This window comes from Petromyzon marinus, chromosome 10 (assembly GCF_048934315.1).
Source record: "Petromyzon marinus isolate PM22_M1 ecotype Great Lakes invasive population chromosome 10, UKy_Petmar_22M1.pri1.0, whole genome shotgun sequence".
Taxonomy (NCBI): Eukaryota; Metazoa; Chordata; class Hyperoartia; order Petromyzontiformes; family Petromyzontidae; genus Petromyzon; species Petromyzon marinus.
The window spans coordinates 2,325,059-2,353,008 of NC_133676.1; the positions used below are offsets into that span (position 1 = coordinate 2,325,059).

At 50.6% G+C, this 27,950-nt stretch overlaps 2 protein-coding genes across 3 annotated transcripts in view; one reads left to right on the forward strand and one right to left on the reverse strand.

Moving 5' to 3' along the window:
- Positions 1 to 14,617, forward strand: LOC103091733 (alpha-2,8-sialyltransferase 8F). Its single transcript, XM_032951809.2, has 7 exons — positions 1 to 299; positions 4,603 to 4,668; positions 6,478 to 6,564; positions 7,525 to 7,666; positions 8,297 to 8,409; positions 8,955 to 9,047; positions 10,526 to 14,617. Exons 4-7 carry the CDS (start codon positions 7,529 to 7,531, stop codon positions 10,992 to 10,994), a joined length of 813 nt encoding a protein of 270 aa, XP_032807700.2. The 5' UTR covers positions 1 to 299; positions 4,603 to 4,668; positions 6,478 to 6,564; positions 7,525 to 7,528; the 3' UTR covers positions 10,995 to 14,617.
- CROT (carnitine O-octanoyltransferase) overlaps positions 14,104 to 27,950 on the reverse strand; it is a 17,996-nt gene continuing 4,149 nt past the window's right edge. For both annotated transcript variants that reach the window (XM_032951803.2, XM_032951804.2), the window contains exons 2-17: positions 26,339 to 26,561; positions 25,876 to 26,000; positions 24,839 to 25,020; positions 24,150 to 24,274; positions 21,792 to 21,903; positions 21,529 to 21,622; positions 20,960 to 21,085; positions 19,243 to 19,344; positions 18,708 to 18,791; positions 18,114 to 18,221; positions 17,402 to 17,532; positions 16,758 to 16,881; positions 16,234 to 16,312; positions 15,429 to 15,522; positions 15,150 to 15,269; positions 14,104 to 14,735 (exon numbers count right to left, since the gene is read on the reverse strand). In XM_032951803.2, coding sequence (XP_032807694.1) covers positions 14,609 to 14,735; positions 15,150 to 15,269; positions 15,429 to 15,522; positions 16,234 to 16,312; positions 16,758 to 16,881; positions 17,402 to 17,532; positions 18,114 to 18,221; positions 18,708 to 18,791; positions 19,243 to 19,344; positions 20,960 to 21,085; positions 21,529 to 21,622; positions 21,792 to 21,903; positions 24,150 to 24,274; positions 24,839 to 25,020; positions 25,876 to 26,000; positions 26,339 to 26,456 — 1,851 coding nt within the window. In that variant the 5' untranslated portion in view covers positions 26,457 to 26,561 and the 3' untranslated portion in view covers positions 14,104 to 14,608. The remainder of the gene's footprint in view (positions 14,736 to 15,149; positions 15,270 to 15,428; positions 15,523 to 16,233; positions 16,313 to 16,757; positions 16,882 to 17,401; positions 17,533 to 18,113; positions 18,222 to 18,707; positions 18,792 to 19,242; positions 19,345 to 20,959; positions 21,086 to 21,528; positions 21,623 to 21,791; positions 21,904 to 24,149; positions 24,275 to 24,838; positions 25,021 to 25,875; positions 26,001 to 26,338; positions 26,562 to 27,950) is intronic.

Consider the following 27,950-nt stretch of genomic DNA (forward strand, 5'->3'; position numbering starts at 1 on the left):
GCGGCGGGGACTTCGCAGGTGGAGTGTGCCGGGTCACGGTTGTTGGTGCCGAAACGACGGTGGAGAGAGGCAGTCGCCCACGCCTGTGCTACTGGCCGTGGCTATGACCCTTGCCACCATTGGGTCACGAGGAATCGCGAGCGGGGTTCGCGGGCCCTACCAACCCCTCGTGAGACCACCGCGTCCCAACTCTGACCTCGTTTATCCTTAAGAGGCAGGGAGGTGCTGGGGCGGGCGCACGTGGGGACCGGAGCCCCGGCGGGAGCGAGGAAGGACCGGGCCCTGGCGGCCGTAACCAGGTGAGGCTGCGTCACCCGCCGTGGCATCACGGACACACACACACAGCCTTCACACAATGTGGTACACACACACACAGCCTTCACACAATGTGGTACACACACACACACAGCCTTCACACAATGTGGTACACACACACACAGCCTTCACACAATGTAGTACACACACACAGCCTTCACACAATGTGCTACACACACAGCCTTCACACAATGTGGTACACACACACACAGCCTTCACACAATGTGGTACACACACACACAGCCTTCACACAATGTGGTACACACACACACAGCCTTCACACAATGTGGTACACACACACACACACAGCCTTCACACAATGTGGTACACACACACACAGCCTTCACACAATGTAGTACACACACACAGCCTTCACACAATGTGCTACACACACAGCCTTCACACAATGTGGTACACACACACACAGCCTTCACACAATGTGGTACACACACACACAGCCTTCACACAATGTGGTACACACACACACAGCCTTCACACAATGTGGTACACACACACACACACAGCCTTCACACAATGTGGTACACACACACACAGCCTTCACACAATGTAGTACACACACACAGCCTTCACACAATGTGCTACACACACAGCCTTCACACAATGTGGTACACACACACACAGCCTTCACACAATGTGGTACACACACACAGCCTTCACACAATGTGGTACATACACACAGCCTTCACACAATGTGGTACACACACACAGCCTTCACACAATGTGGTACACACACACACAGCCTTCACACAATGTGGTACACACACAGCCTTCACACAATCTGGTACACACACACAGCCTTCACACAATGTAGTACACACACACAGCCTTCACACAATGTGGTACACACACATACAGCCTTCACACAATGTGGTACACACACACACAGCCTTCACACAATGTGGTATACACACACACACAGCCTTCACACAATGTGGTACACACACACACACAGCCTTCACACAATGTGGTACACACACACAGCCTTCACACAATGTGGTACACACACACAGCCTTCACACAATGTGGTACACACACACACAGCCTTCACACAATGTGGTACACACACACACAGCCTTCACACAATGTGGTACACACACACAGCCTTCACACAATGTGGTACACATACACACACACATAGCCTTCACACAATGTGGTACACACAGCCTTCACACAATGTGGTACACACACAAACACTTCACACAATGTGGTACACATACACAACACACAGCCTTCACACAATGTGGTACACACACACAGCCTTCACACAATGTGGTACACACACAGCCTTCACACAATGTGGTACACACACAGCCTTCACACAATGTGGTACACACACACAGCCTTCACACAACGTGGTACACACACACACAGCCTTCACACAATGTGGTACACACACAGCCTTCACACAATGTGGTACACACACACAGCCTTCACACAATGTGGTACACACACACAGCCTTCACACAATGTGGTACACACACACACAGCCTTCACACAATGTGGTACACACACACACAGCCTTCACACAATGTGGTACACACACACACAGCCTTCACACAATGTAGTACACACACACAGCCTTCACACAATGTGGTACACACACACACAGCCTTCACACAATGTGGTACACACACACACAGCCTTCACACAATGTGGTACACACACACACAGCCTTCACACAATGTGGTACATACACACAGCCTTCACACAATGTGGTACACACACACAGCCTTCACACAACGTGGTACACACACACACAGCCTTCACACAATGTGGTACACACACAGCCTTCACACAATGTGGTACACACACACAGCCTTCACACAATGTGGTACACACACACAGCCTTCACACAATGTGGTACACACACACACAGCCTTCACACAATGTGGTACACACACACACAGCCTTCACACAATGTGGTACACACACACACAGCCTTCACACAATGTAGTACACACACACAGCCTTCACACAATGTGGCACACACACACACAGCCTTCACACAATGTGGTACACACACACACAGCCTTCACACAATGTGGTACACACACACACAGCCTTCACACAATGTGGTACATACACACAGCCTTCACACAATGTGGTACACACACACACAGCCTTCACACAATGTGGTACACACACATACAGCCTTCACACAATGTGGTACACACACACACAGCCTTCACACAATCTGGTACACACACACAGCCTTCACACAATGTAGTACACACACAGCCTTCACACAATGTGGTACACACACACAGCCTTCACACAATGTGGTACACACACACACAGCCTTCACACAATGTGGTACACACACACACAGCCTTCACACAATGTGGTACACACACACACACAGCCTTCACACAATGTGGTACACACACACAGCCTTCACACAATGTGGTACACATACACACAGCCTTCACACAATGTGGTACACACACACAGCCTTCACACAATGTGGTACACATACACACACACATAGCCTTCACACAATGTGGTACACACACACAGCCTTCACACAATGTGGTACACACACAAACACTTCACACAATGTGGTACACATACACAACACACAGCCTTCACACAATGTGGTACACACACACAGCCTTCACACAATGTGGTACACACACAGCCTTCACACAATGTGGTACACACACACAGCCTTCACACAATGTGGTACACACACACAGCCTTCACACAACGTGGTACACACACACACAGCCTTCACACAATGTGGTACACACACAGCCTTCACACAATGTGGTACACATACACACACAGCCTTCGCACAATGTGGTACACACACACACAGCCTTCACACAATGTGGTACACACACACAGCCTTCACACAATGTGGTACACACACACAGCCTTCACACAATGTGGTACACACACACAGCCTTCACACAATGTGGTACACACACACACAGCCTTCACACAATGTGGTACACATACACAACACACAGCCTTCACACAATGTGGTACACACACACAGCCTTCACACAATGTAGTACACACACACAGCCTTCACACAATGTGGTACACACAGCCTTCACACAATGTGGTACACACACACACAGCCTTCACACAATGTGGTACACACACACACAGCCTTCACACAATGTAGTACACACACACAGCCTTCACACAATGTGGTACACACACACACAGCCTTCACACAATGTGGTACACACACACACACAGCCTTCACACAATGTGGTACACACACACACAGCCTTTACACAATGTGGTACACACACACAGCCTTCACACAATGTGGTACACACACACAGCCTTCACACAACGTGGTACACACACACACAGCCTTCACATAATGTGGTACACACACAGCCTTCACACAATGTGGTACACATACACACACACAGCCTTCACACAATGTGGTACACACACACACAGCCTTCACACAATGTGGTACACACACAGCCTTCACACAATGTGGTACACACACACACAGCCTTCACACAATGTGGTACACACACACAGCCTTCACACAATGTCGTACACACACACACAGCCTTCACACAATGTGGTACACACACACACAGCCTTCACACAATGTGGTACACACACACAGCCTTCACACAATGTAGTACACACACACAGCCTTCACACAATGTGGTACACACACACACACAGCCTTCACACAATGTGGTACACACACACAGCCTTCACACAATGTGGTACACACACACACACAGCCTTCACACAATGTGGTACACACACACACACAGCCTTCACACAATGTGGTACACACACACAGCCTTCACACAATGTGGTACACACACACACACAGCCTTCACACAATGTGGTACACACACACACACAGCCTTCACACAATGTGGTACACACACACAGCCTTCACACAATGTGGTACACACACACACACAGCCTTCACACAATGTGGTACACACACACACACAGCCTTTACACAATGTGGTACACACACACACAGCCTTTACACAATGTGGTACACACACACACAGCCTTCACACAATGTGGTACACACACACACAGCCTTTACACAATGTAGTACACACACACACACAGCCTTCACACAATGTGGTACACACACACACACAGCCTTCACACAATGTGGTACACACACACACAGCCTTCACACAATGTGGTACACACACACACAGCCTTCACACAATGTGGTACACACACACACAGCGGGACGCGCAATGATGACCAGCGGTGGCTCGAGTCACGGCGTGTTCTTCCTCCTGCCGTGTGCAGCGCGAACGTGACGGCGGCTACGGCGGCGGCGTTGTGCCGGGACGCGGTCGCGGTGCCCCATGACCGGTGAGCGCCTTTTGGCGAGATGTTAACCACCTCGCCTGGGGTACAGGAGGTCGTGGGTTCCATCCCGACCCTGACGCCTGCTGCTGCTGCTGCTGTATATTTGTAGGTTGCGTGTCTCCCTCCCTCTCTCTCTCTCTCTCCCCGTGGTCGCGTGGATTTGTCTCCGGGTCCTCCGGTTTTTCCCTCCGCATTTAAAGTCAAGCCGCGTTGAGAGATCATCTGGCTGCTAGAAAGTTCCACGTGCTAAGCCACTCGGTTGAGCTATCATCTGTGGCCTGGTCGCTTCTGAAAAAAAAAAGCTATACAGTATAGCTCAGTGGACCCTCGGCTGGTAAAATAAAATACAAAGCAGTGTAGTTGTTAGCTTGTAAAGTGAAAGGGACCACGCTTTGGACACGGCGAGGTTGCCGAGCAGCTGGTGGGGCCGGCGAGAAATGAATGACGGCGCCAACCATCGGGGCAGCTGGAGACCCCGCAGAGCTGCCTCGTCGCCAAAAGCACATCACTCATCACATGGCCACGGGAATGCCGCTTCTTCCACAGGTCCTAAACCCGGAGATTTCGCAGTCACCGCTCGGTCCGTTACCAACGATCTGTGTGCATTATCCTGTGATTTAAAAAAAATGCAGTTCCACACAATATCGAGAAAGGTCCGGTACGAATCAATTTCCTGCCACCCGAACACAGATGCCAAATTCGTAGACTGTCCGGGGCAAATCGGAGAGGTGGCAATCGCTCCAAGAGCACCCAGCTGCTGCTGCTGCAAGGGTCTCTGCTACCCGTGGCGCCCGCTTGTATGGTTATGTCTTAGTAGGCCTACGGATCTCTATATAGGAGCGGTACTTGTGGGTAACAGCAGTGTCGTGGCTAGCATACTGCGCTGCTACACATATGTAGCTACGACAATCCGGCACTGAGAGGTGGCCGTGAGCAGGAATGGAACCATGGTCGCAGGGGTTCGCAGCGCAGTATGCTAGCCACGACACTGCTGTTACCCACAAGTACCGCTCCATATGTGTAGCTACTACATGTATAGCTACTATATGTGTAGCTACTACTTGTGTAGCTACACATATAGTAGTAGCTACGCATGTAGTAGCTACACAAGTAGTAGCTACACAAGTAGTAGCTACACATGTGTAGCTACTACATGTATAGCTACTACATGTATAGCTACACAAGTAGTAGCTACATGTAGTAGCTACACAAGTAGTAGCTACACATGCTACGAACCCCGCACTTTCAAGGGCCCCGCGCTAAATGCTTTCAAGCTATCAATTCCGGTTCAGTGATTCTGCACTTGCTCTATTACTATAGTACTATACTGCCTTCACCTTTTATGAACGACTGGGTGTTTAAGGTTAGCGATTTGTCATATTACCTGGCTGTATAGCAAATTAAAAATTACAATTACTTTACTATGCATGTAAAAAATAGTGTTTTAATATTTCTAAATATATTTTTATTTAGGGCCCCTTTATAAGATATGCTACAGGCCCTGCACTCGCTTAATCCGGCACTGCCACCACCGGTGACATCTGAACCGTTCCTGGGCCTCCCCTAGGCCGACTCAGTCTTAAAAATGGTTACTTGGTGGGACGTGTAAACATCGCCACTGGGGAGACAAAGGTGGCCCGGGCGTGGTGCTGGCCACCTACCCCCTCATGTGCCATTCCTGCCTTCATGGGTGCTCGCTAACAGCACTTGTCCAAACAGTCTGTTGAGGCTACACGGGGGATCTTCCTCTTGACGTTTGGTGGATGTGCCGGGACACTCATCTCTCTCCACCGTCTCGTCCCGGCCTCGCAGGGAGCGCGCCCAGCAGCTGGCAGCCGCCGCACGCCTCCTGGGAGAGTGCCGCTGGGAGTGGAGCGAGGAGGCAGCGCGGGACCTCAGGTTGAACACGAGTCCTCCTCCTCCTCCTCTTCTCCATCCACAACCTCCCTCTTCCACCCCTCACAACGCTCGTGGAGCACACGGCGCGTGTGGAGTTCCGCCTTTGCGTTTGCGGGGATCAAGTTTAGGAGGGCAGGGCTGCTGAACTCGGCCACCCGATTTAGATTCCCGCTCACGGGCAACGTAATTGACTAATATCTGGACTGGTCCTGGGCCTCCACTAGGTCGACTCGGCCTCAATTGAGTACCTGCTGTGGTGGGTAAACATCAGTACTGAGGAGACAAAGGCGGCCGCGCATGGGGCTGGCCACCCACCCCCTCGTGTCCCGTGCCAGCCTTCATAGGTGCTCGCTGAGAGTGATTGCCCCAACAGTCTGTTCATGCTATATGGGCGGTCTTTGTCTTTGGCCCAGGTGATGACCCCTCCCCTGCTCGTCAGGGCCACCTTTTTTTTAAATCACAGCTACTGAGCATGAGGAACCGGTAACTCTTTCCCGTGGATGTTCCTAACGAACGCGCCGATCGCCCTTTTCCCTCAGTTAGGAGGTAAAGTTGGACTCATTCGCACCACTGGGTGGACATAGGGGTGAGGACGAATTTAAGAAATGTTCCCCGTTGGTTCAACTGCTGCACCAGGAGATTCAATCGAATATACGAGCTCTGGATTAATTCTCAGTGTGCTGACCATGGCACCACTGAGGCAGCTCCCTTCGTTTCTCAGTTTAAAAACGTAAACCTGCTTCTCGCGAGACATTGCAACATGTGCAGTAAACCAGTCTGTTTTTTTTCCATTATTTTCATGCAATTACCGGTCACAAAAAAACCGGGTATAAATAACCCTGGTATTAATGATGTGCTATGAAGAAGAGAGCCATTGCCTGAAACATCACCTATTCGCTACGTTTCCTTGACGAGCGCGTTGAGTTCTCTGGCGGTAATGGAGCCGTGCGGCGTGCGCAGGGCGATGCTGCGATCGTGCTGCGATGCGCGCACCGGCCTGGTGCTCACGCGGGGAGACGCGGCGGAGCGCCCGGGACTCGCGTTCGAGGCCGCCACCAAGACTCTGCACGTCACCCCGCAGCTCCTGTCCGTGCTGCCGGAGGTGGGGCCCACCCAGGGTCACCGGCCCCACGTGCCAAACCCGCACGACTTTCTCACTCGGCTTCGGTCCATTCTCAGAACCGCGCAGTGTCCTGCAATACAGTCCCAAACACAGAAATTTCCGGTAGTAGATCTCGGCACAAATTGGTTCCTGCCACCCGAGCACAGACTCCTCAGTTTTTCTGGGACAGGCCAGGACAGCAAGCTCAGGTGTGAGGTCCAGACGCGGAGCTCCACCGAGGGCCTCCCAGTGTTATGTGGAGCTTGGCCATGTGACGCAGCATGTCTCACGTCTCTGTGCATCGCTACTCCTGGGCAGATTATGTGCACTGGGTGAGAGATGCCTACAGTAGGTGGTGTTGTCAAAGTGTTGGTGAATGTGGGGTTTAAAGTTGATGGTGGCGTATGTGGGGTGTTGGTGTGCGATTGGTGGTGGGGTGTTGGCGATGTGTATGGTGTTTGGTTTGTAGTTGATGATGTATATGGGGTGTTGCTGGGGTGTGTGATGTTCGTGTATGGTTGGTAGCATATGCTGGCTACACGATTTATATTGGTGGCTACGTGCAGGGGCATCGATTGTTGTTGGTGTTGTGTGTGTGCTGCGCGTCGTGTGGGTTCTACCGTGTGCCAGAGCTCTCCTCTGGCCGGCGAGTTGCACGGTCGCTGTGCCGTGGTGGGGAACAGTGGGGCGCTGCTGGGGAGCCGGTGTGGTAGGAGCATCGACAACGCTGACTTTGTAATCAGGTGAGAGACCGTGAATTCTAGCGGAGTCCATTGGCTATCGTGCGTTAAGCTCCGCAGTGTGTGCAGCTCGGTTATAATGGAGTTTTCCGTCACTCTCAGAATGATTCAGAGGCGCTGGAAACCACAGAAAAGCGGGAAGGCAGCCACGACCGCTGACAACAATTGTCCGAGCTCTGTGGTCCTATATTAAGATTTTTTTGGCCAACTCCATCAACACGTGTTTATGCACGCGGGAGGAAAACGATTACCCATAGAAAACCTACGCGTGTGATAAAGATCGAAATTAACCCAGCTGCTGGTGAGGAGGGAGGGGGAATTCACAAATGTGACCCCTTGCTCCACAGTGCTGCATCACAGGCCAAGTGTAGCATAGCCACCTGCGCCAGGCTGTAATCATGCAAAACATTTGAAGACAGACTTTTTATTATAACGTCGGTAAGTTGTGAAGCTGAACCGTTGAGACGACTGTGAAGGGGGTGCTCGAAGCAGCCGCGTCGCTTCACCGGCCGGGTCGCAACCATCCCGCGTTGTGTGCGGCCGCGCAGGTGCAACCTCCCTCCGGTGTCGGGAAACTTCACGCGGGACGTAGGCAACCGCAGCCACATGGTGACGCTCAACCCCAGCATCATCAAGGAGCGGTGAGTGCGGCACAGGAGTGGGCCACAGGGACCGCTTCGCGTTGCGGGGCTCGGGGCGGTCTCGACAAGGCTTTTGCCCCCCAGGGCCTCGCTCACGCGCGAACGTCGCTCCGTCGCATCTTCAACCCACCCAGGTAGCCGCTCGGTGGTGGAGCGAGCAGATCGCAATCGCAAGGTTCAATGCCTACATGTGGGTTGACTTGGCCCATCATCCTTCTGGGGTCGATAAAATCGGTACCACTTTGTGGGGAAGTTACCAGTGATTGTCCTATGAATATTCGCTCCCGTCATTTACACCAACGAGCTCAGCACTGCCTTTATGCTCATTTGAGCAGAAAATCACCAAATTTTGAGTCGAGTATTGTCGCTACACTTATTGGACTTGGAAATCATATTTGAAATTTGAAACCTTCAATAAGGCTGTTTGTTGCTAGCTGCTTAGTGTTTTGGGCCTTTTCTTCAGCAACTGTGCTATTGAAGATAAATCTCCGGTAACTGAGGTTTACACAATGAGCCTGCAGTCTCAAATCCCTACTGGTTGGCTTGTCACCAATTAAAACTATGTGCTGCTCAATGCTCACTCATCTTGAATTCACAAACTGTGCCCATGTGCCAAGGTGGGCCCCCCATCATCCATGCAGCACTGTAGGGGTACTGCACCCAGTGACACTTACTGTGGCAAGATGTGAACTACCTCGCATGGTATGCAGCAGGTCGAGGGTTCGATCTCGACGCCGATGCCTACATATTTGGAGTTTGCATGATCTCTCTCCCCGTGGTCGTGTGGATTTCTCTCCGGATCCTCCGGTTTTTCTATCCACATTTCTAAACACGTGTTTGGAGTATTTGGCTGCGATACATTTCCACGCAAAAAGCCACTTCGTTGAGCTTTCATTTGTGACCAGATTGCTTCTGAAAAGGAGCTACATAGCTCAGTGGGCCTTACCTGGTCAAATAAAAAGTTTAACAAAACATTATAAATCGTTCATTTGCTTGCTTACCAGGAAAGCCTCGCCGAGTTTCAATATTTTACAGGAGGGTCCTGCTACGTTTTTTGCAGAAGGGGCGACGATTACTATGTTTCAAATTTAAGTCATTTGCGAGTATTTTTTCTAATTCATAAAAATTTGGACCACAACTCGGCCAACACATTGGCGTATTCGTCCTCGAATGACGTCACAACATTTGCAAGGTCCACTGTCGGTGAAGCACACCGCGCATAGCATTTTACGGATAATGTACCGGCAGCATTTACCAGGGCGGCCTGCCCGATCGAGCCACGAACCTCTGCAATAAGTGGAATATATATTTCACGTAATTGTCATAGTAACTACTATAATAATAGTATGGGCGATTTTTCATCACACATTTCTGTACGCAAATTACAACGCTCCAACCTAACGAAATACAGCACGCATGGCCCTCCTTGCCGTGAGGTGCGACCAACACCGCTGCCCGCTGGATCCATGCCCTGGCAGGTATGGGGGGCTCCACAGCAGCGAGAGCCGGAGCCGCTTCGTGTCGGACGTCACGGATTACGGGGACGCTCTGCTTCTCGTGCCCGCCCTCGCCTACGTGCACAACCTGCTGCCGGCCCTGAGGGCGCACCGTGCCCTGGAGGCGGCGGGTGCTCGCCAGAAGGCCGTGTTCTTCCACCCCGACTACCTGCGACGTCTCGCTCGCCTCTGGGCGGCCAGAGGGCTGCGTCCGCAGCGCCTCTCCACGGGTCTCATGCTTGCGAGCGCCTCCCTCACCCTGTGCCGCCAAGTTCACCTGTACGGATTCTGGCCCTTGGAACGAGGGCCCGACGGGGCCTCTCTGCCACATCACTACTTTGACGACAGACCGCCTCGGCCAGGCGCGCACGACATGCCCCAGGAGTTCAGCCACTACCTCCTGCTGCACAGCCAGGGAGCAATACGGCTGCACATGGGCGCGTGCACATAATGCTACTCACAGCACCACGCCCACATACCCCAGCCACCTACCGCTCCCCACCTACAGTGAGGGAAAAAAAGTATTTGATCCCCTGTTGATTTTGTACGTTTGCCCACTGACAAAGAAATGATCAGTCTATAATTTTAATGGTAGGTTTATTTGAACAGTGAGAGACAGAATGACAACAAAAAAATCCAGAAAAACGCAGCCCTCAGGCACTGCGCTGACCAGCTGTCTCCGGTGTTCACCAACATCTTTAACACCTCCCTGGAGACATGCCATGTACCAGCCTGTCTCAAGTCCTCCACCATCATCCCTGTGCCCAAAAAGCTAAGGCCAACAGGACTAAATGATTACAGACATCTGTGGTAATGAAGTCTTTTGAGTGCCTGGTCCTGGCACACCTCAAAGCCATCACAGACCCTCTCCTGGACCCCCTTCAGTTTGCCTACAGAGCCAACAGGTCTGTGGACGACGCAGTTAACATGGCCCTCCACTTCACCCTACAGCATCTGGACGCACCAGCATCCTACGCTAGGATCCTGTTTGTGGACTTCAGCTCTGCCTTCAACACCATCATCCCTGCCCTGCTTCAGGACAAGCTCTTCCAGCTGAATGTGCCCTACTCCAACTTAGAGCTAAATGCTCTAAAGACAGTTGAGATTGTTGTGGACTTCAGGAAGAATACAGCCCCACTCACCCCCATCACCCTGTTAGACTCCCCAGTCAAGATTGTAGAGTCCTTCCACTTCCTGGGCACTATTCTCTCCCGGGACCTCAAGTGGGAACTGAACATCAGCTCCCTCACCAAGAGAGCTCAACAGAGGATGTACTTTCTACGGCAGCTGAAGAAATTCAACCTGCCAAAAAGACAATGATGGTGCAATTATATACAGCAATCAATCCATCCTCACCTCCTCCATAACCGTCTGGTACGGTGCTGCCACTGCCAAGGACAAGAGCAGACTGCAGCCTTATCATCCACACTGCTGAGAAGGTGATTTCTTGCAATCTAACAACCCTCGAGGACCTGCACACGACAAGGACCATGAGGCGAGCGAGAAAGATTATGGACGATTCCTCCCACCCTGGACACTCTCTGTTTCAGCTACTCTCCTCCGGCAGAAGGCTTCGGTCCATCAGGACCAAAACCTCACGCCATAAAAAGTTTCTTCCCATCTGCTGCTGGCCTGTTAAACAAGGCCAAGGGCTTACACTGATTTTAACATTTTATCCACATAATGACACCTTGCCGATATTAACTATGTTAACCTATTTGTATTTTTTATTTTTAAATTATATCTTAAAACTATTTTATATTCGATATTTATTCAATTTTATATACATCAGCCCCTTGGTGTTAGTTAGACTTTTAACCCTTATTATAGTAAGACTTGTTTAAAACTTATTTAAGATTTTAGATTCCTAAATGTTGAATGTATGCACCATCCTGCCAAATTAAATTCCGTGTCGGTGTGAACTTTCATGGCGAATAAAACCCTTTCTGATTCTGATTCAAAAATGTTATAAATTGATTTGCATTTTCATGAGGGAAATAAGTATTTGACCCCCTCTCAATCAGAAAGATTTCTGGCTCCCAGGTGTCTTTTATACAGGTAACGAGCTGAGATTAGGAGCACACTCTTAAAGGGAGGGCTCCTAATCTCAGCTTGTTACCTGTATAAAAGACACCTGTCCACAGAAGCAATCAATCAATCAGATTCCAAACTCTCCACCATGGCCAAGACCAAAGAGCTCTCCAAGGATGTCAGGGACAAGATTGTAGACCTACACAAGGCTGGAATGGGCTACAAGACCATTGCCAAGCAGCTTGGTGAGAAGGTGACAACAGTTGGTGCGATTATTCGCAAATGGAAGAAACACAAAATAACTGTCAATCTCCCTCGGCCTGGGGCTCCATGCAAGATCTCACCTCGTGGCGTTGCAATGATCATGAGAACGGTGAGGAATCAGCCCAGAACTATACGGGAGGATCTTGTCAATGATCTCAAGGCAGCTGGGACCATAGTCACCAAGAAAACAATTGGTAACACACTACACCATGAAGGACTGAAATGCTGCAGCGCCCGCAAGGTCCCCCTGCTCAAGAAAGCACATATACATGCCCGTCTGAAGTTTGCCAATGAACATCTGAATGATTCAGAGGACAACTGGTGAAAGTGTTGTGGTTAGATGAGACCAAAATGGAGCTCTTTGGCATGAACTCAACTCGCTGTGTTTGAAGGAGGAATGCTACCTATGACCCCAAGAACACCATCCTCACCGTCAAACATGGAGGTGGAAACATGCTTTGGGGGTGTTTTTCTGCTAAGGGGACAAGACAACTTCACCGCATCAAAGGGACGATGGACGGGGCCATGTACCGTCAAATCTTGGGTGAGAACCTCCTTCCCTCAGCCAGGGCATTGAAAATGGGTCGTGGATGGGTATTCCAGCATGACAATGACCCAAAACACACGGCCAAGGCAACAAAGGAGTGGCTCAAGTAGAAGCACATTAAGGTCCTGGAGTGGCCTAACCAGTCTCCAGACCTCAATCCCATAGAAAATCTGTGGAGGGAGCTGAAGGTTCGAGTTGCCAAACGTCAGCCTCGAAACCTTAATGACTTGGAGGTCTGCAAAGAGGAGTGGGACAAAATCCCTCCTGAGATGTGTGCAAACCTGGTGGCCAACTACAAGAAACGTCTGGCCTCTGTGATTGCCAACAAGGGTTTTGCCACCAAGTACTAAGTCATGTTTTGCAGAGGGGTCAAATACTTATTTCCATCATTAAAATACAAATAAATTAATAAAAATTTTGACATGCGTTTTTCTGGATTTTCTTGTTGTTATTCTGTCTCTCACTGTTCAAATAAACCTACCATTAAAATTATAGACTGATCATTTCTTTGTCAGTGGGCAAACGTACAAAATCAGCAGGGGATCAAATACTTTTTCCCTCACTGTACACACACCGACACCGCAACACCTTGGCTGCCTGATTTTAAAAGTTTCAGCTCTCGAGGCTACGTTGGCAGCAGTGGGACCTGTGCCTTTTTAAGATGTGTAAGTTACCTGGTGAATATAGTTTCTATGATAAAAAAACACACACAATGGTCTCCTGATTGCATTTTATTTTCAGTGTATGTCACTTCACAAGTACAGTTTAAAATTACCTTAAAATCAGAGGCTGCATGGCCAGAGATCACTAAAATTATAGAAAACATAAATGCTGGTGAAATTCACCCTCCTACAGAAACTGAGGAATACCTTGGCAGCAATCAGACACTACAATTACAAACTAGTGCCAGAAGGAACATAAAACAAGGACATGTTATGCAGTGGTATTCAATGGTCACGTGCTAAGTGCATTGTTGCATTTTTTGCATTAAAGTGTAATCAGTTATCCAGTGTAATTCTGACACCGATACGGCTTGACAGATATATTTTGTTGTGGCTCAGAATTCATTTTGTGTGACTGTGCAAACGTTCCCAGCGTACGCGTGGCACCGTGGATTCTCCTGGTACGAGACTTGAGCAGCCCTGGCACTACTACTACGCGCGTGCACACACGCACGCCCCTGCACAGCGACACCTTTGAACCCGCACGCGCACCGCGGGTTCTCAGAGGCGTGCCGCACGTGTCAGGGCAAGGCACTGCATCTCGTGTAGAGCGGCGGCGAATGCGTGGTAGAGTCTCTCCCCGTCTGTCTGTGGGCACGAGCGCCACGCCGTCACCGAAACCACGAGGCTGTCTCAGCGACACACAGACACACGAGGACACAATATTACACACGCCATTCGCCACTTTGTGACGGTAACGTCCCCACGGCACCTGTCTCAGGCCAGGTGCACTTTGAGGCCACGTGAAGCGTTGAAGGCTCGCTGACAGGTCACGTGACAGACCCACGTGGCAAGGATTGACTGACAGATGACTGGCAGATGCACCATCTGTGCCCTACATGCGGACATACACGTGGACTCACGGACACAACATGGACACACACGGCCACAACACAGACACATGGACGCGCGAACACACGTGGACACACACAGACAAACGCAGACGTGAAAGCGTTATAGTGCAGGCTTGTTTCAGGTTTAATATTTGTCAGGATACGCGGCAAGCTATAAACGAGGCGGCACAGCGGCGAGCGGGACGCACCGGTCGTCGCGGATGCGGTAGAAGAAGCCGTAGCCGTGTGGCACCATGGGAGCGACGGCGCCCAGGGTGTTGGTGTACCCCACCAGGCTCGTTGACAGCACAAAGTTCCCTCCGCCACCACTGTCACGCGCAAAGCAGTGTGAACAAACATGCGGCGTGAAAAACCACGCAGGGGGCTGTGGAATGTCACATAATCACCGAGGATTCTAACACCCTGATGCCTGATGGCAACAGAGGCTGCCTCCTGCCCCCAGCATCCACACATCCAGTCGCCCCCACCTCTTGGTGAAGGAAGGGTCGCGGAACAGCTCTGGTACGGGGAGGCCCTCATCCTCCGCCAGCAGCAGCAGGCCCAGGAGGTGCCGGTCGCAGCCTGCGCACACAGCAAAGATCGCCTGTGTAGCCTACACAGGCTGTTGGGGCAGGTGCTGTTCGTGAACCCCTATGAAGGCTGACATGGTACACCAATGAGGGGGTGGTGTGGCTCGAACCAAACCCAGCCACCTTTGTCTCACCAGTGGCTGAACCACACGAGGTACTCATTAAAAGCGGAGTCAACCTAGGGGAGGCCCAGGAAAGGTTCAGATTTTTTATCATTGACGCTGGCCATGAGCAGGAATTGAATTCGGGTGGCCAGGTTCGCAGTGCACTAAATACTTTGCCACGGCTCCCCTACACACACGCACACGTGCATGCGAACCACACTCACTGAAGTATGGGCCGCATGCCGAGCATTCACATGCATTGCAGGGAAAAGTCACATTCAAATTCAGTTTCCCATTAAATCGCTTAATCTGTTCTCACAACTGAAGGCACCATAATTACTTTTCACATGGAGGGACAAATAGGTGAAGGACGCATATTGTCTGCTTCATTATTTTATTTAAATTCTCTACAAAGACACTTGTATCGTGTATTATATTGATTTGCGTCGAGAAAAGCTGAAAAATGCACTCCCAAAAGGCTGTGCGGCCGATGGGATGAATAAAAAAAAATAACATTTTTAGTGACAAATGTGAAGGCGCGTTGCCTGCTTTGTTATTGAGGCCACAGCTGATGGCACCACGACCGCGCTCCTCTCTACCTTTGTTGTTTTCACAATCCTTCATGAGCCGGTTGTGCTTGTCAAATGCCTCCAGCATCAACTCCAGCCTTCGCCCCGTCTGCCAAAATGAACGCACAAACAGATAAGTGCACGCCGCCACAGGAATCCATACTAGCAACTTGGGACGTATATATACCGCACGTGGCCAACCGTGCCGCCCTGTGTCTATACGACCCACTCAGCGGCAGTGTGTTGCTGGTACATCGGTGTGCATATCCCTGCACAAGATGCTGGACACAGGCAACGTGTGCGTGCGTTCCTGCGCGTGCGTGGGACTGTGGAGGCGGTGGTGCAGTGGTTAGCGCACTGCGCTACGATCCCGGCAACCCGAGTCTGATTCCAGTTCATGAACAGTGACAAATATCTGAACCGATCCTGGGCCTACCCTAGGTCGACTCGGTTTTAAATGAGTATTTTACGCTCGCTAAGAGCACCTGCTTCAATGGCATGCATGGCTTTACAGGTTGTCTTTGTATGCTGTGTGTGTGTGTGTGGGACCGTGCCGGCGTGGAAGGCTCCTGCATGGCCCGGCACCAGGCCACCGCCTCTGGGGTGCAGGGCCGCATGGTCTCCGTGCGGCCGTGGTAAAACTTGCGCGTGGACGCCGTCTCGTAACAGCAGCCGGGCCTGGGCACACAGACGGCAACAACAGGGTCCACGCTGAAGCTCATCATATGTCTGGGGTCTATAAAACAAGTACCGCTTTGTGGGGAGTATAGAGTGGTTATCTTATGGGTAGACTTACACCCGCCAGAGGAATGTGGATTCATAACTGCTCGCTCAGGGCTGTAAACAGAAGATGAGCACCGCATCAATGCTCACTTAAGGCCTGAAATCCCTTTTCCAGCTGATGCAGATTTCTCATTGGCTGTGGGTAAATGTTGTCTTTACTGCGAGAGCATTTTCTACCTTGGAGCTCAGAATATGCTGTGTGATGAATTAGTTAAATGTGTCCTGGGCTCAAAAACTGAGAAACGACAACATGATTGATCACAGAGCTGGAGCCCAGTGCTTGGCTGGACAGCACCTGGCCCAACTGACACACAAGTGGCCCAATTTGGAAGCAAGCCACCTGTTTGGTTTATCACAAGCCATGGGTTGATAGGTGAGTTTGCAGGTGAGCCCGTGTAGAGCCAGCGTGCTTTACCGGCCATGCAGCCTGTAGTAGGCGAGCTGCAACGCCAGCTGTACATAGGTGTCGGGGTGCAGCCCGCGCTGCTTGATGAGCAGCTTCCCAAACGCTGTGAATGCCAGCGACACCACCTGGAGGTCCTTTGCCTGTGCAAACGTACGGACACCACAACGCCAATGATTATGTTGTGCTGTGTGTGCTATAGTTTTGTGTCGTACTAGGACCCATATCTAACAGAGAGGGTCCTTAAACTTGATTTGAAGCTTTCATGACTGCAGGAATTACTCTTTGGTTCTTTCGGAAAAGTCACGTAGAAAGAAGTCACGAAAAATGAAAGAGGGTCCCTGCCTCTAAACTTCTGACAGCTGACCAACATTGGTTCAAGCAAGTGTCTTGAGACACTGAATGCCAAAACTTGCCGAGAGATTTGCTTGTGTTGAACCAGTTCTGCTGAAATGATGTACTCCCAAAAGGCCATGTGGCTGATGGGATGTATATATTTTTTTATATGTGGAGGGACAGATACAGTTGATTATTGTCTTGCTTATTTATTTCGTTACTTATATTGCGCACAAAGACGCGATGATGATAGTTTTGCATTAAGCATACACACACAGACAGTGTAAATGCAGGGTCCGTCCGACTCAAAATCCGGACTAAGATTGGCATGCTCAGAGCAGCTCCTGCTGTGCGGAATGTGTAAATGTGTGCACTCACGCCTACTCACTTGACGGTTGTAAAGGGCCTCGCTGTGAGCTATATCCGACAAGATTCGCTCATCCAGCCGGAACCGCAGCTCCTTGGGCTGCGGTAGTGGGCGGAGAGGAACTTCTCCCTGCTCGCGACGGCACGAACACGGGCACCAAAGAACACAGGCAACTTAAAAACAAAGATCCCCGTATGGCCTTTAACAGACTGTTTGGGCAAGTGCTGTTAGCGAGCATCTATGAAGTGCTGTTAGCGAATATTTATGAAATGCTGTTAGTGAGCATGGTACAGGAGGGGGTGGGGTGGCCAGCACCATGGCTGACCGGATTTGTCTCCCCAGTGACAATGTTCACGCACCGCACCAGGTACTCATTTGAGGCTGATTTGACCTAGGGGAGGCCCAAGACCAGTTCAGATAATCGTCACCGATATTAGTTGTGAGCAGGAATCGAATCGCCGGATTTGGAGTACAGCATACTAACCACTGCACTACTGCTCTTAACACAGGCAGCACAGGCAGCACATACACCACGTAGGGTGCACACGTGCCATGCAAGGGGTGTGTGTGTGTGTGCACGTGTAGAGAGATGTGTGTTGCGGATGTGAGCCTCACCACCCACACGCCGTCATCTCTCTTCAGGGTGTTCTCGGCGTAACTCGTGGTTGAGACCAGCACCATCGCGTCATAGGGAGCATGCTGCAGGGGTTGGAGGACAGAGAACACTCACTCTGCACACAGCAGCACTTCCTGGCTGTTTACCCAGCATTAAACGCTATTGAACCCTACAGAAAAATATTTCATCTGATTTCTTGCTCAATCAACCACCGAGACATAATACAGGTATTTTGGGTGAGATCGCGTAAATGTGTGTCGTTATATATTTACGCGATCTAACCCAAAAAACCTGTATTATGGATGATATTGGACGCGAAAGCCTAAGTGTTAAACTAACCATTGAGACGTTGGTGATGCTAGTCCGTTTACAGCCCTCAGCCATTGGTGAAAGTTCTATATATGTCACAGGCAATTCTATCCATATTCGACCACTATTGACTTCCCCATGAAGTGGTACAAACAAGTTGGGCACACCTCTGGGTCTGTATGAAATGACAGCAACCTTTGTTGTGATGGCGTGAGTGTTACTTACGTCACAGTTGGAGACGCAGGTGCCATTCTCAAAGACGATCAGGTTGTAGGACTTATCCCCCCAGCGGCCCCGGGCATTGCCAGCTAATGCCCAGCTCTGGAGCTGCAAGGATTGGCGTGCACGCCGGGCGGCGAGAGTGGTTAATAGTGGCGACGCAGCGTGCTTCAGAGGGCCTTACCATTAACAGGCCGTCGCCTGGTTAGATGAATGAACAGGCCCTCGCCTGGTTATATGGATGAACAGGCCCTTGCCGGGCTAGATGAATGAACAGGCCCTCGTCCGGCTAGATGAATGAACAGGCCCTCCCCTGGCTAGATGAATGAACAGGCCCTCCCCTGGCTAGATGAATGAACAGGCCCTTGCCTAACTAGATGAATGAACAGGCCCTCGCCTAGCTAGATGAATGAACAGGCCCTCGCCTAGCTAGATGAATGAACAGGCCCTTGCCTGGCTAGATGAATGAACAGGCCCTTACCTGGCTAGATGAATGAACAGGCCCTCACCTGGCTAGATGAATAAACAGGCCCTCACCTGGCTAGATGAATGAACAGGCCTCGCCTGACTAGATGAATGAACAGGCCCTCGCCTAGCTAGATGAATGAACAGGCCCTTGCATGCATAAATTAATGAACGGGTCGTGGCCTGGTTAGATGAATGAACAGGCCCTCGTCTGACTAGATGAATGAACAGGCCCTCGCCCAGCTAGATGAATGAACAGGCCCTCGCCTGACTATATGAATGAACAAGCTCTCGCGCGGCTATATGAATGAACAGGCCCTTGCCCAGCTAGATGAACGAACAGGCCCTCGCCTGACTAGATGATTGAACAGGCCCTTGCCTGGCTAGATGAATGAACAGGCCCATGCCCAGTGAGATAAATGAACAGGCCCTCGCCCGGCTAGATGAATGAACAGGCCGTTGCCCAGCTAGATTAATGAATAGGCCCTCACCTGGCTAGATGAAAGAACAGGCCCTCGCCCGGATAGATGAATGAACAGGCCCTCGCCTGGCTAGATGAATGAACAGGCCCTCACCTGACTACATGAATGAACAGGCCCTCACCTGGCTAGATGAATGAACAGGCCCTCACCTGGCTAGATGAATGAACAGGCCCTTACCCAGCTAGATGAATGAACAGGCCCCCGCCTGGCTAGATGAATGAACAGGCCCTCACCTGGCTAGATGAATGAACAGGCCCTTGCCCAGCTAGATTAATGAACAGGCCTTCAACTGGCTAGATGAATGAACAGGCCCGCACCTGGCTAGATGAATGAACAGGCCCTTGCCCAGCTAGATGAATGAACAGGCCCTCACCTGGCTAGATGAATGAACAGGCCCTTGCCCAGCTAGATGAATGAACAGGCCCCTGCCTGGCTAGATGAATGAACAGGCCCTCACCTGGCTAGATGAATGAACAGGCCCTTGCCCAGCAAGATGAATGAACAGGCCCTCAACTGGCTAGATGAATGAACAGGCCCTCACCTGGCTAGATGAATGAACAGGCCCTTGCCCAGCTAGATGAATGAACAGGCCCTTGCCCGGCTAGATGAATGAACAGGCACTCGCCCGGCTAGATGAATGAAAAGGCCCTCACCTGGCTAGATGAATGAACAGGCCCTCACCTGGCTAGATGAATGAACAGGCCCTCACCTGGCTAGATGAATGAACAGGCCCTTGCCTGGCGAGTGATCCACAAGAGAACGTTGGAACGCGTCACCTCGGAGTAGTCGCTCGGCGAGGCGGAGGGCGACGCCTGCTCCAGCACGAGCACGAGCAGGCTGCTCTCCACCGCATTGATGTGCTCCACATTCTCCGCGCACAAGCTCAGCAGGTGCTGCCTGGTCTGTAACACACGCGACGATACAAAGATACCCTGTTTCGCCTTTAACAGACTGTTGGGTGCTGTTAGCGTGTGCCTATTGAGGACCACACGCTGGGGGGAAGGGGCAGTAGCTAGTCAGTGCCACGCCCGCCCTTCTTTGTCTCCCCATTGCATATGTTTGCATACTGCACCCACACCGGGTACTAATTTGAAGCTGAGTCGACCTGGAGTTGGGGTAGGAGGTCGGATCGATTGAGATATTCGTCACTGATATTGGCCGTGAGCAGGAATCAAGCTCAGTTCACTGCAATGCTGCTCCACAATGTCTTGTTGGCACATCCAAACGAAGGCGCACACACACACGTTACGTGACACCCACGCAAGACACACAACACTCCATCGCTCGACGCATGCATGGCACGGGCTCCCATGCACGGGCGACATCACTCAGAAGCGGTTGTTACCTTGGCCCAGCTGGCCCTGTCGCCGGCTGTTAGAACCGACAAGCCGGGTCCCTCGGGCTCCGCTGCACAGCGACCCTTCACGACCGCGAGCTGACTGCTCCCACACGGGGACGTGTATGCACACAGATGCACGCACGTGCACACGATGCCACGCATCTCCTTGTGATTAACTCGTGAGGTAATGAGCACATTTGAAAAACAAATATGTATGCACGGCCTTGCTTATACTGGTGTGTGCTTTCTACTGAGTGGACCACCCTGACCTCTGCAGCTCGGGAGGTGTGAGAATGTCCCCGCCGGGCGCCAGAGAATCGAACGTGAAGATTCTGCCATGGCACAAGACCACCACATGGGACGGGCAGGCACCCTCCGCCTCTGTTGGCAGAAGGAGACAGCGAGGGCAAAGTGAGAGGGGGTGAGAAACCATAACGATTACCAGGCATTCGCCTCAGAGGAGAGTGTGCAAAACACGCTATCTGATACAAAAATCTCCAAGCTCTTAATATCCACTCCACCTCTCAGGCCTCTGTATGTGCTATGAAAAAGGGCCATTGCCCGAAATCTCGCCAATTGAAGCAATTGGCGGGACCCCGGGGTCCCATCACTGCCCCGGGGTGGGAAAAACCGCGTAGCGACACGAGTCTTGCCTTACTGACAACAACAAAACTAGTGTCGATCGATTGGCCTCGTCGAGAGCTACACGGGGCACTAAGTTTCGTAAAAAGTTGAAAAATTACATAAACACGTTAAATTCACTGCGGGGGCGGGCTCGCCTTGGCAAAGAAGCTGAGGATCGACGGCTGACCGGAGGGCGTTGTCTGAATTAGGTTGAGAGTGATCCCCTCCGACTGCTGCCACTCTGATCCAGCACGCCCCGTCTCCATCGCATCCCAGTCTTGACGGATCTTGATGATCGCAGCAGCGCCGAGCTTCGTCTCGGCGCGGGCAGCGGCTTTCGTCCCCCGATCGCACGACGGGCGGACATTGCGCTGCACGACGGTTTATTGGGAGCCTCCAGCTCCACCCGTCTTGCGAATGACGTTTGCAGCTGACATCATCGTCGATACGGACAACGCGGTCGACCGCGACAGAGGCTCGCTTGACCCCGCAGACGGAGCTGCGACAGGCGGTGATGCACCTGCACCCGTTGGCGTCCACCTGACGAACTTGTGCATCTCGGCGTTCAGCTCTTCCTCGTGGTCAATGAGGTGGCGTTTCTCGGACGCCATTGCTGAACAGGGGCTGCGCACAAGAATGAACAGCAGCCCTGGCGGGGTCCGTCCGGTGTCCTTGACCCGATTTTTTCGGGACCCCGGGGTCCCGCCAAATGATTCAATTATACATTTCCGTTAAGGCCACAAGTGGTCTTGATGAGCTTATTGAGTGTTTCTTCTTGGGAGGGCATCCTCGCAGCAGCATTTGGACGTATTGGTGGTATACCAGTGCAGTATAAGACATACCGGTCCTCATAAATCAGTAATAATATAAAATTGTGAATCAGAAAATCTATTTTTCAGTCTTTAATTGATCCTTCCGCTAAGTTTTACGCGATTCAAAGGATTATTTAGTCCACTGAGACTTGCTTTAATAAGGACAATATAGACCATTGATTTGCATCTGGGCCACTCGACTTTTTGGGCCGACCAGGAGGGCGAGCTCCTAGAGCAACAGCAGCACCAGCCTTGCGTTGCCTTAAGAGCCTGAGGTGGGACTTGAGCAACATCATCATCTTTTTCGTCGTCTTGAACCACCGATGGATAGTACGGCAAGTAGAGTGTTGCGATTGTTCGGGTTAGGTTTAGGGTTATTGTAATGGCAACAATAAATGAGGTAAAAATATAAATCTTCTCGTGAACAAGCAAATCCTATTTAAGGACAAGGTTTTCCAATGTAGGCATAATTGTTCATGAAAGGTCAGTGCTCGTATTTCTTTAACCCTAACCATCCGACTAAGTCTAGGGCACGAGTTAAATCTGTCTAGGGCACGAGGAGTCAAAATACGGAGCAGCCAATCGTCATCAGGCTGGGTGCTCCTAAACGGCAAAAGACTATAAAGCTTCGTGTTCAGCTGCTCAGGACTTTCGTCTTCCCAATATTTCGGCATCACGAGAACTGATATTGATGCAGCCCGCAAGATTTTCTGACCGGGGTTGCCAATCGTAGGACAATAAATAAAATAAATAATTATTGCGGACAATGTGTTGTTTTTCTACCACGCACCTGTGTACCGCCAACACGTAAATTTGTCTGCACGGCAGCACCGTGGACTTGGCCAATTCTGAAAATAATAATTACCTATTACCTTTTTTTTTACAATTTTTTACCTATTTTTATTTTATTAGGGAAGGCCCAATGAGCTATACAGATATTTTTCAGAAGCAACCTGGCCACAAATGTAACTTATCACGTGGAAATGTATGGAAATACTTAAAACGCGTATTTCTAAATGTGGAAGTAAAAACCGGAGGACCTGGAGAAAAAAACCACACGACCACGGGGAGAACACGCAAACTCCAAATATACAGGCGTCAGGGTCGCGATCGAATCCACGACCTCGTGTATGCCAGGCAAGAGAGTTAACATCTTGCCACCGTGGCACCCAATTAGTTGGGAAAGCCTACCAGTCTTGAAATGGCAGACGATGGAGTCACATTTCTCCCCAGGGATCTTGCAGGTACCGAATATCATGCGGAACTGGTGCATGTCCAGCGGGACGCCCTTAGCGCGGTGCGTGGCCAGCCTCTCTCTTCACGCACCAACACATCCACACAAACACATGCGGGAAACATCATACAAACACTCCTGGTACAGGCAGTATACGATTTCTCTTACACAGTTGCTGAGCACAGCCTCAAAGGTCCTAAAGGTTGCGTGGCCAGCAACAAACAGCACCATTAAAGTTGTAATAGCTACAGAGTTAACACGCATCTTGAAATGTGGAGGGTAATTAGAATAGCTTGGGAACAGAGACGATCATGGGAGGAAATTCCATAGTGGAGCAGAGCGAGAAAAGAAGCAGCAAGAGGCGTGACCTGCAGTGTGGTGGTTGAGTATGTGGGCGGATGAGTGTGTGAATAGGAGAGTGAGTGGGTGCGTGTTGTTTTGACCTGCACTGCCGTGGTGGAATACACTGTGGATGAGACAAAGCAGTCCATCTGGTAGACCGAGTCCTCAATATGGGTGAATTAACCAACGCGTGAAGATGACAGGAACAGTTGTAGTAGTTATAGAAGAGTGATTAGGAGTTGAGTGACCAACGGTGGGCGAATGATGGAGTTAATTATTGATTGTCCGTTTGTGCGCATCTCACGTGCGTAGCAGATGCCAGAAGTTGAGGTGGTGCCACAGCAAGATGGCGGCCCGTTCCAGCTGGGTCCCCGCCTTGGGAGGCCACACGTGCTCCAGGTAAGGGCCTGGTCCCCCAAAGTTCCCCGTGATCTGCTGCGGGCCCCGTGACTCCAGGTATGCCTTGTTCAGCCACCACTCCTCCAGCTGCATCACGCGGGGCAGGGCAGCAGCGGTCACGTGACAGGGCCAGGCAGGTAACGCCACATTACGTTCAAATACTCCAATGTTGAAATGCGCTATATTTGTCTCTTCGGTCCATAACGTGTTCACCCTAGATGTCCACTCTACTTGCTCGACCAGACTCATCTACACTCTGTTCAACCATCACATTGCAATTCACGACACTTCTCTCTCTTCCCACTGCTCCACTTCCATCGTTCCTTCTCCCCAAGCTCTTAAAATAAACCTTGCTCAATTCAGGAAAAGTGTTCACTTTATCTCTTACAACTTTGATCGTGCTGTTTGTTGATGGCCACTTGATGTGCTGGGCCTGTGCTCAGCCACTGTGTTAAATAAATAAAAGTTCAGGGTGAGATCCGACACGCTAGCAAGTGTCCAGACCAGTGGTGTCCCAACCTCTCTGGACCCACGCACCACTATCCGCCCTCGGAATGTTTTGTGGACCACCAGGCACCAATAACATTCAGAGTTACAACGACTCTGACCGTCGCGTCTGCAACAGTTTCACAGAGCACCACCACCCTTGGTCCACAGACCACAAGGCTGGAATCCGCCAAGATGGAGCAACTCTACGTGTAAGCAGCGACACCCAGTGGACAGACCGATAAGAGTCAAGAGTGCGGATCGAAAAACGTTACACTTAAGACGCCCGCAAAAAATTAAATATAACGCGACATTACCCATAATGCTCCACAACACCGCATAAGGATTTTCCCCCGAAACGTGCAGAGATTGCCGGTGGAAATTTGACGGCGCGCGTGGCACCCGCGAGGTTCCCAGCTGCTGGTGCAGGGCGGCGCTCACGTCGCCCCCACGCACCCAGTTTTGACGCACGGCTCCCCTCCGCAGAAGCAGCGCGTGCAGCTTCGCTCCGACTCCCTCCTTGAAGCGCCGCACCACTTCCCGCGTGTGTGCGAGCTCCTCGTCCGTAGCGAAGGGCCTGACTGCACACGCGATCGTCGCACGCGCATCGCGTGCTGCTGTTATATGTTTCTGTTGTTTAACCAGCTGAGAAACAAGGATGGGTCTCATTTCGCAAGTCAAAGAGCGCTAACAACAATGAAGCAATGAAAATCAGAGCAAACACAACCACATTAGAGAAGAAATCAAAGAGTGCACAGACATAAACAGTATTAAATTAATTTGTCATTTCAACAATTGGCTCGGACAAATTACTTTTTTAAAAACGCTCATAGTAAAATGAAATTAGAGAAATATTAACATGGGTTTAGGTGACGTTTGCCCGAAGCAACAGCGGCAAAGCGCCAGCTCTCCTCCTTACCAGAGTCCAGGTACTTGGTGAGCGTCTCATCCAGACTCGGCACGGGCAGGGCTGGCAGGCTGTCCTGGTGTTCAAAGGTACGCTCCCCTTGCTGTCCTTCAAACTTCTGGCCCTCCATCTCTTCGCACGACGCTCACCTGCTCCTTTCTGAATGGAATCCGCTGCGCACCACACCTGTGTCCCTGAGCAGCAAGCGCGCAGTCGCGCTGTGCGACAGCTGTACCTGTGGAGGGCAACACATACATAGTGCCCACAATAGTGCCTTAGTGCGCTGCCTTCACCACTCTTATCTGAATTTACAATGTGCATGTGTTTGTTAAAAACACACGTGATCGCAACGTAGCCGGGACCCCGTGGAATGTGGGTCCTAGTGCGCCACTGATAACACGTACATATATACACACGCGATAACACACACACACATACGCCTAGCTGAAGTAAAGTGCACGTACTACTGCCCAACGTCACTTGCTCATGGGCGGGTTTAAACACAAGTGTGTTTTTAGCAAAAACAAGGCAACAGGGCAAAACAAAAGGCCTGCAGGTGGCCACTGGCGTTTGCGATGACAATTATTCTGATAGAGGAAGCCAACAGGGCACCAGACATGGGTACGACCGAGTACTGTACACGGCTCTCACGCGTGGTTAGTCGATTATCTCAACCCGGTCAGCAAGGGCTGCACAAAACAAACGTGTTGATATTTGACTTTTGAATTTATTGGCAGAACTCCCTAGCGAGGTTTTCTGCCACGTACCTAACATTTATTTGGTAGCAGGGCAGCTGTGAAAGTGTGTGTCCCCCACCGTGTGGTGAAGAGGCAGTCAAGCCAAGTGTCCATTATAGAGGTTTATGGGTTAGATCGCGTAAATGTCTTTAAAACCCACCACCACCCGTCAGCCAATTAGTAAGGGTTTGTTAAGTAAACAGAACATGCCAATTCGTGACAAGTACAGCATGCCGGTGTGTTGGAGAGTAAACCCACAACATTTACAATTCGAGTATGACGTTTCACCAGTAATAACAACCAGCATCATCAGGCGATGATGCTAGCTTTCGCCTGATGCTAGTTGTAATTACCGGCGAAACGTCGTACACTACTCGAATTAGACGTTGTCTTTCTGTGTGTCTCTGTGTGTGTCTCTATCTCTGCTTTGTGTCTGTCTGTGTGTCTCCGTCTCTATGTTTTGTCTCTCTCTAAAATTTAGCAATCTTTGGAAGAACGCAATCAACCAGGTGGGGTGTTAATTGTTGTTGGCCGACTCTCTGTGTTGTATTGCATTATATTTCCAAGTTCACTGTTTGTTTTCTCATTGATTTGTACCTGATGATGGTTGCTTGTGTTGCAATCGAAACGTCGTATTCTATTATTATTTAATTTATATCTACGTGACTTTACCGAAAGAACCAAAGAGAAATTCCTGCAGTCACGAAAGCTTCGAATCTAGTTTAAACCTAACTGGCTCTGTCGGGTGGTGGCGGGTTTAACAACACATTTATATTTATGCGATCTAACCCAAAACCATCTATTATGGATAATATTGGTGGCAAAAGCCCAAGTGTTAAACCAAATGTATGTGTAACCAGGTGAGATCTAAGAATTAGTTCTATGAC

Excerpts from the sequence above, each read along its gene's own strand:
- LOC103091733 (XM_032951809.2), top strand. The coding sequence starts at position 7,529 with ATGCTGCGATCGTGCTGCGATGCGCGCACCGGCCTGGTGCTCACGCGG. Across the intron at positions 8,410-8,954 it reads AACGCTGACTTTGTAATCAG|GTGCAACCTCCCTCCGGTGT; the intron begins GTGAGAGACCGT and ends GCGGCCGCGCAG. Across the intron at positions 9,048-10,525 it reads CCCAGCATCATCAAGGAGCG|GTATGGGGGGCTCCACAGCA; the intron begins GTGAGTGCGGCA and ends ATGCCCTGGCAG.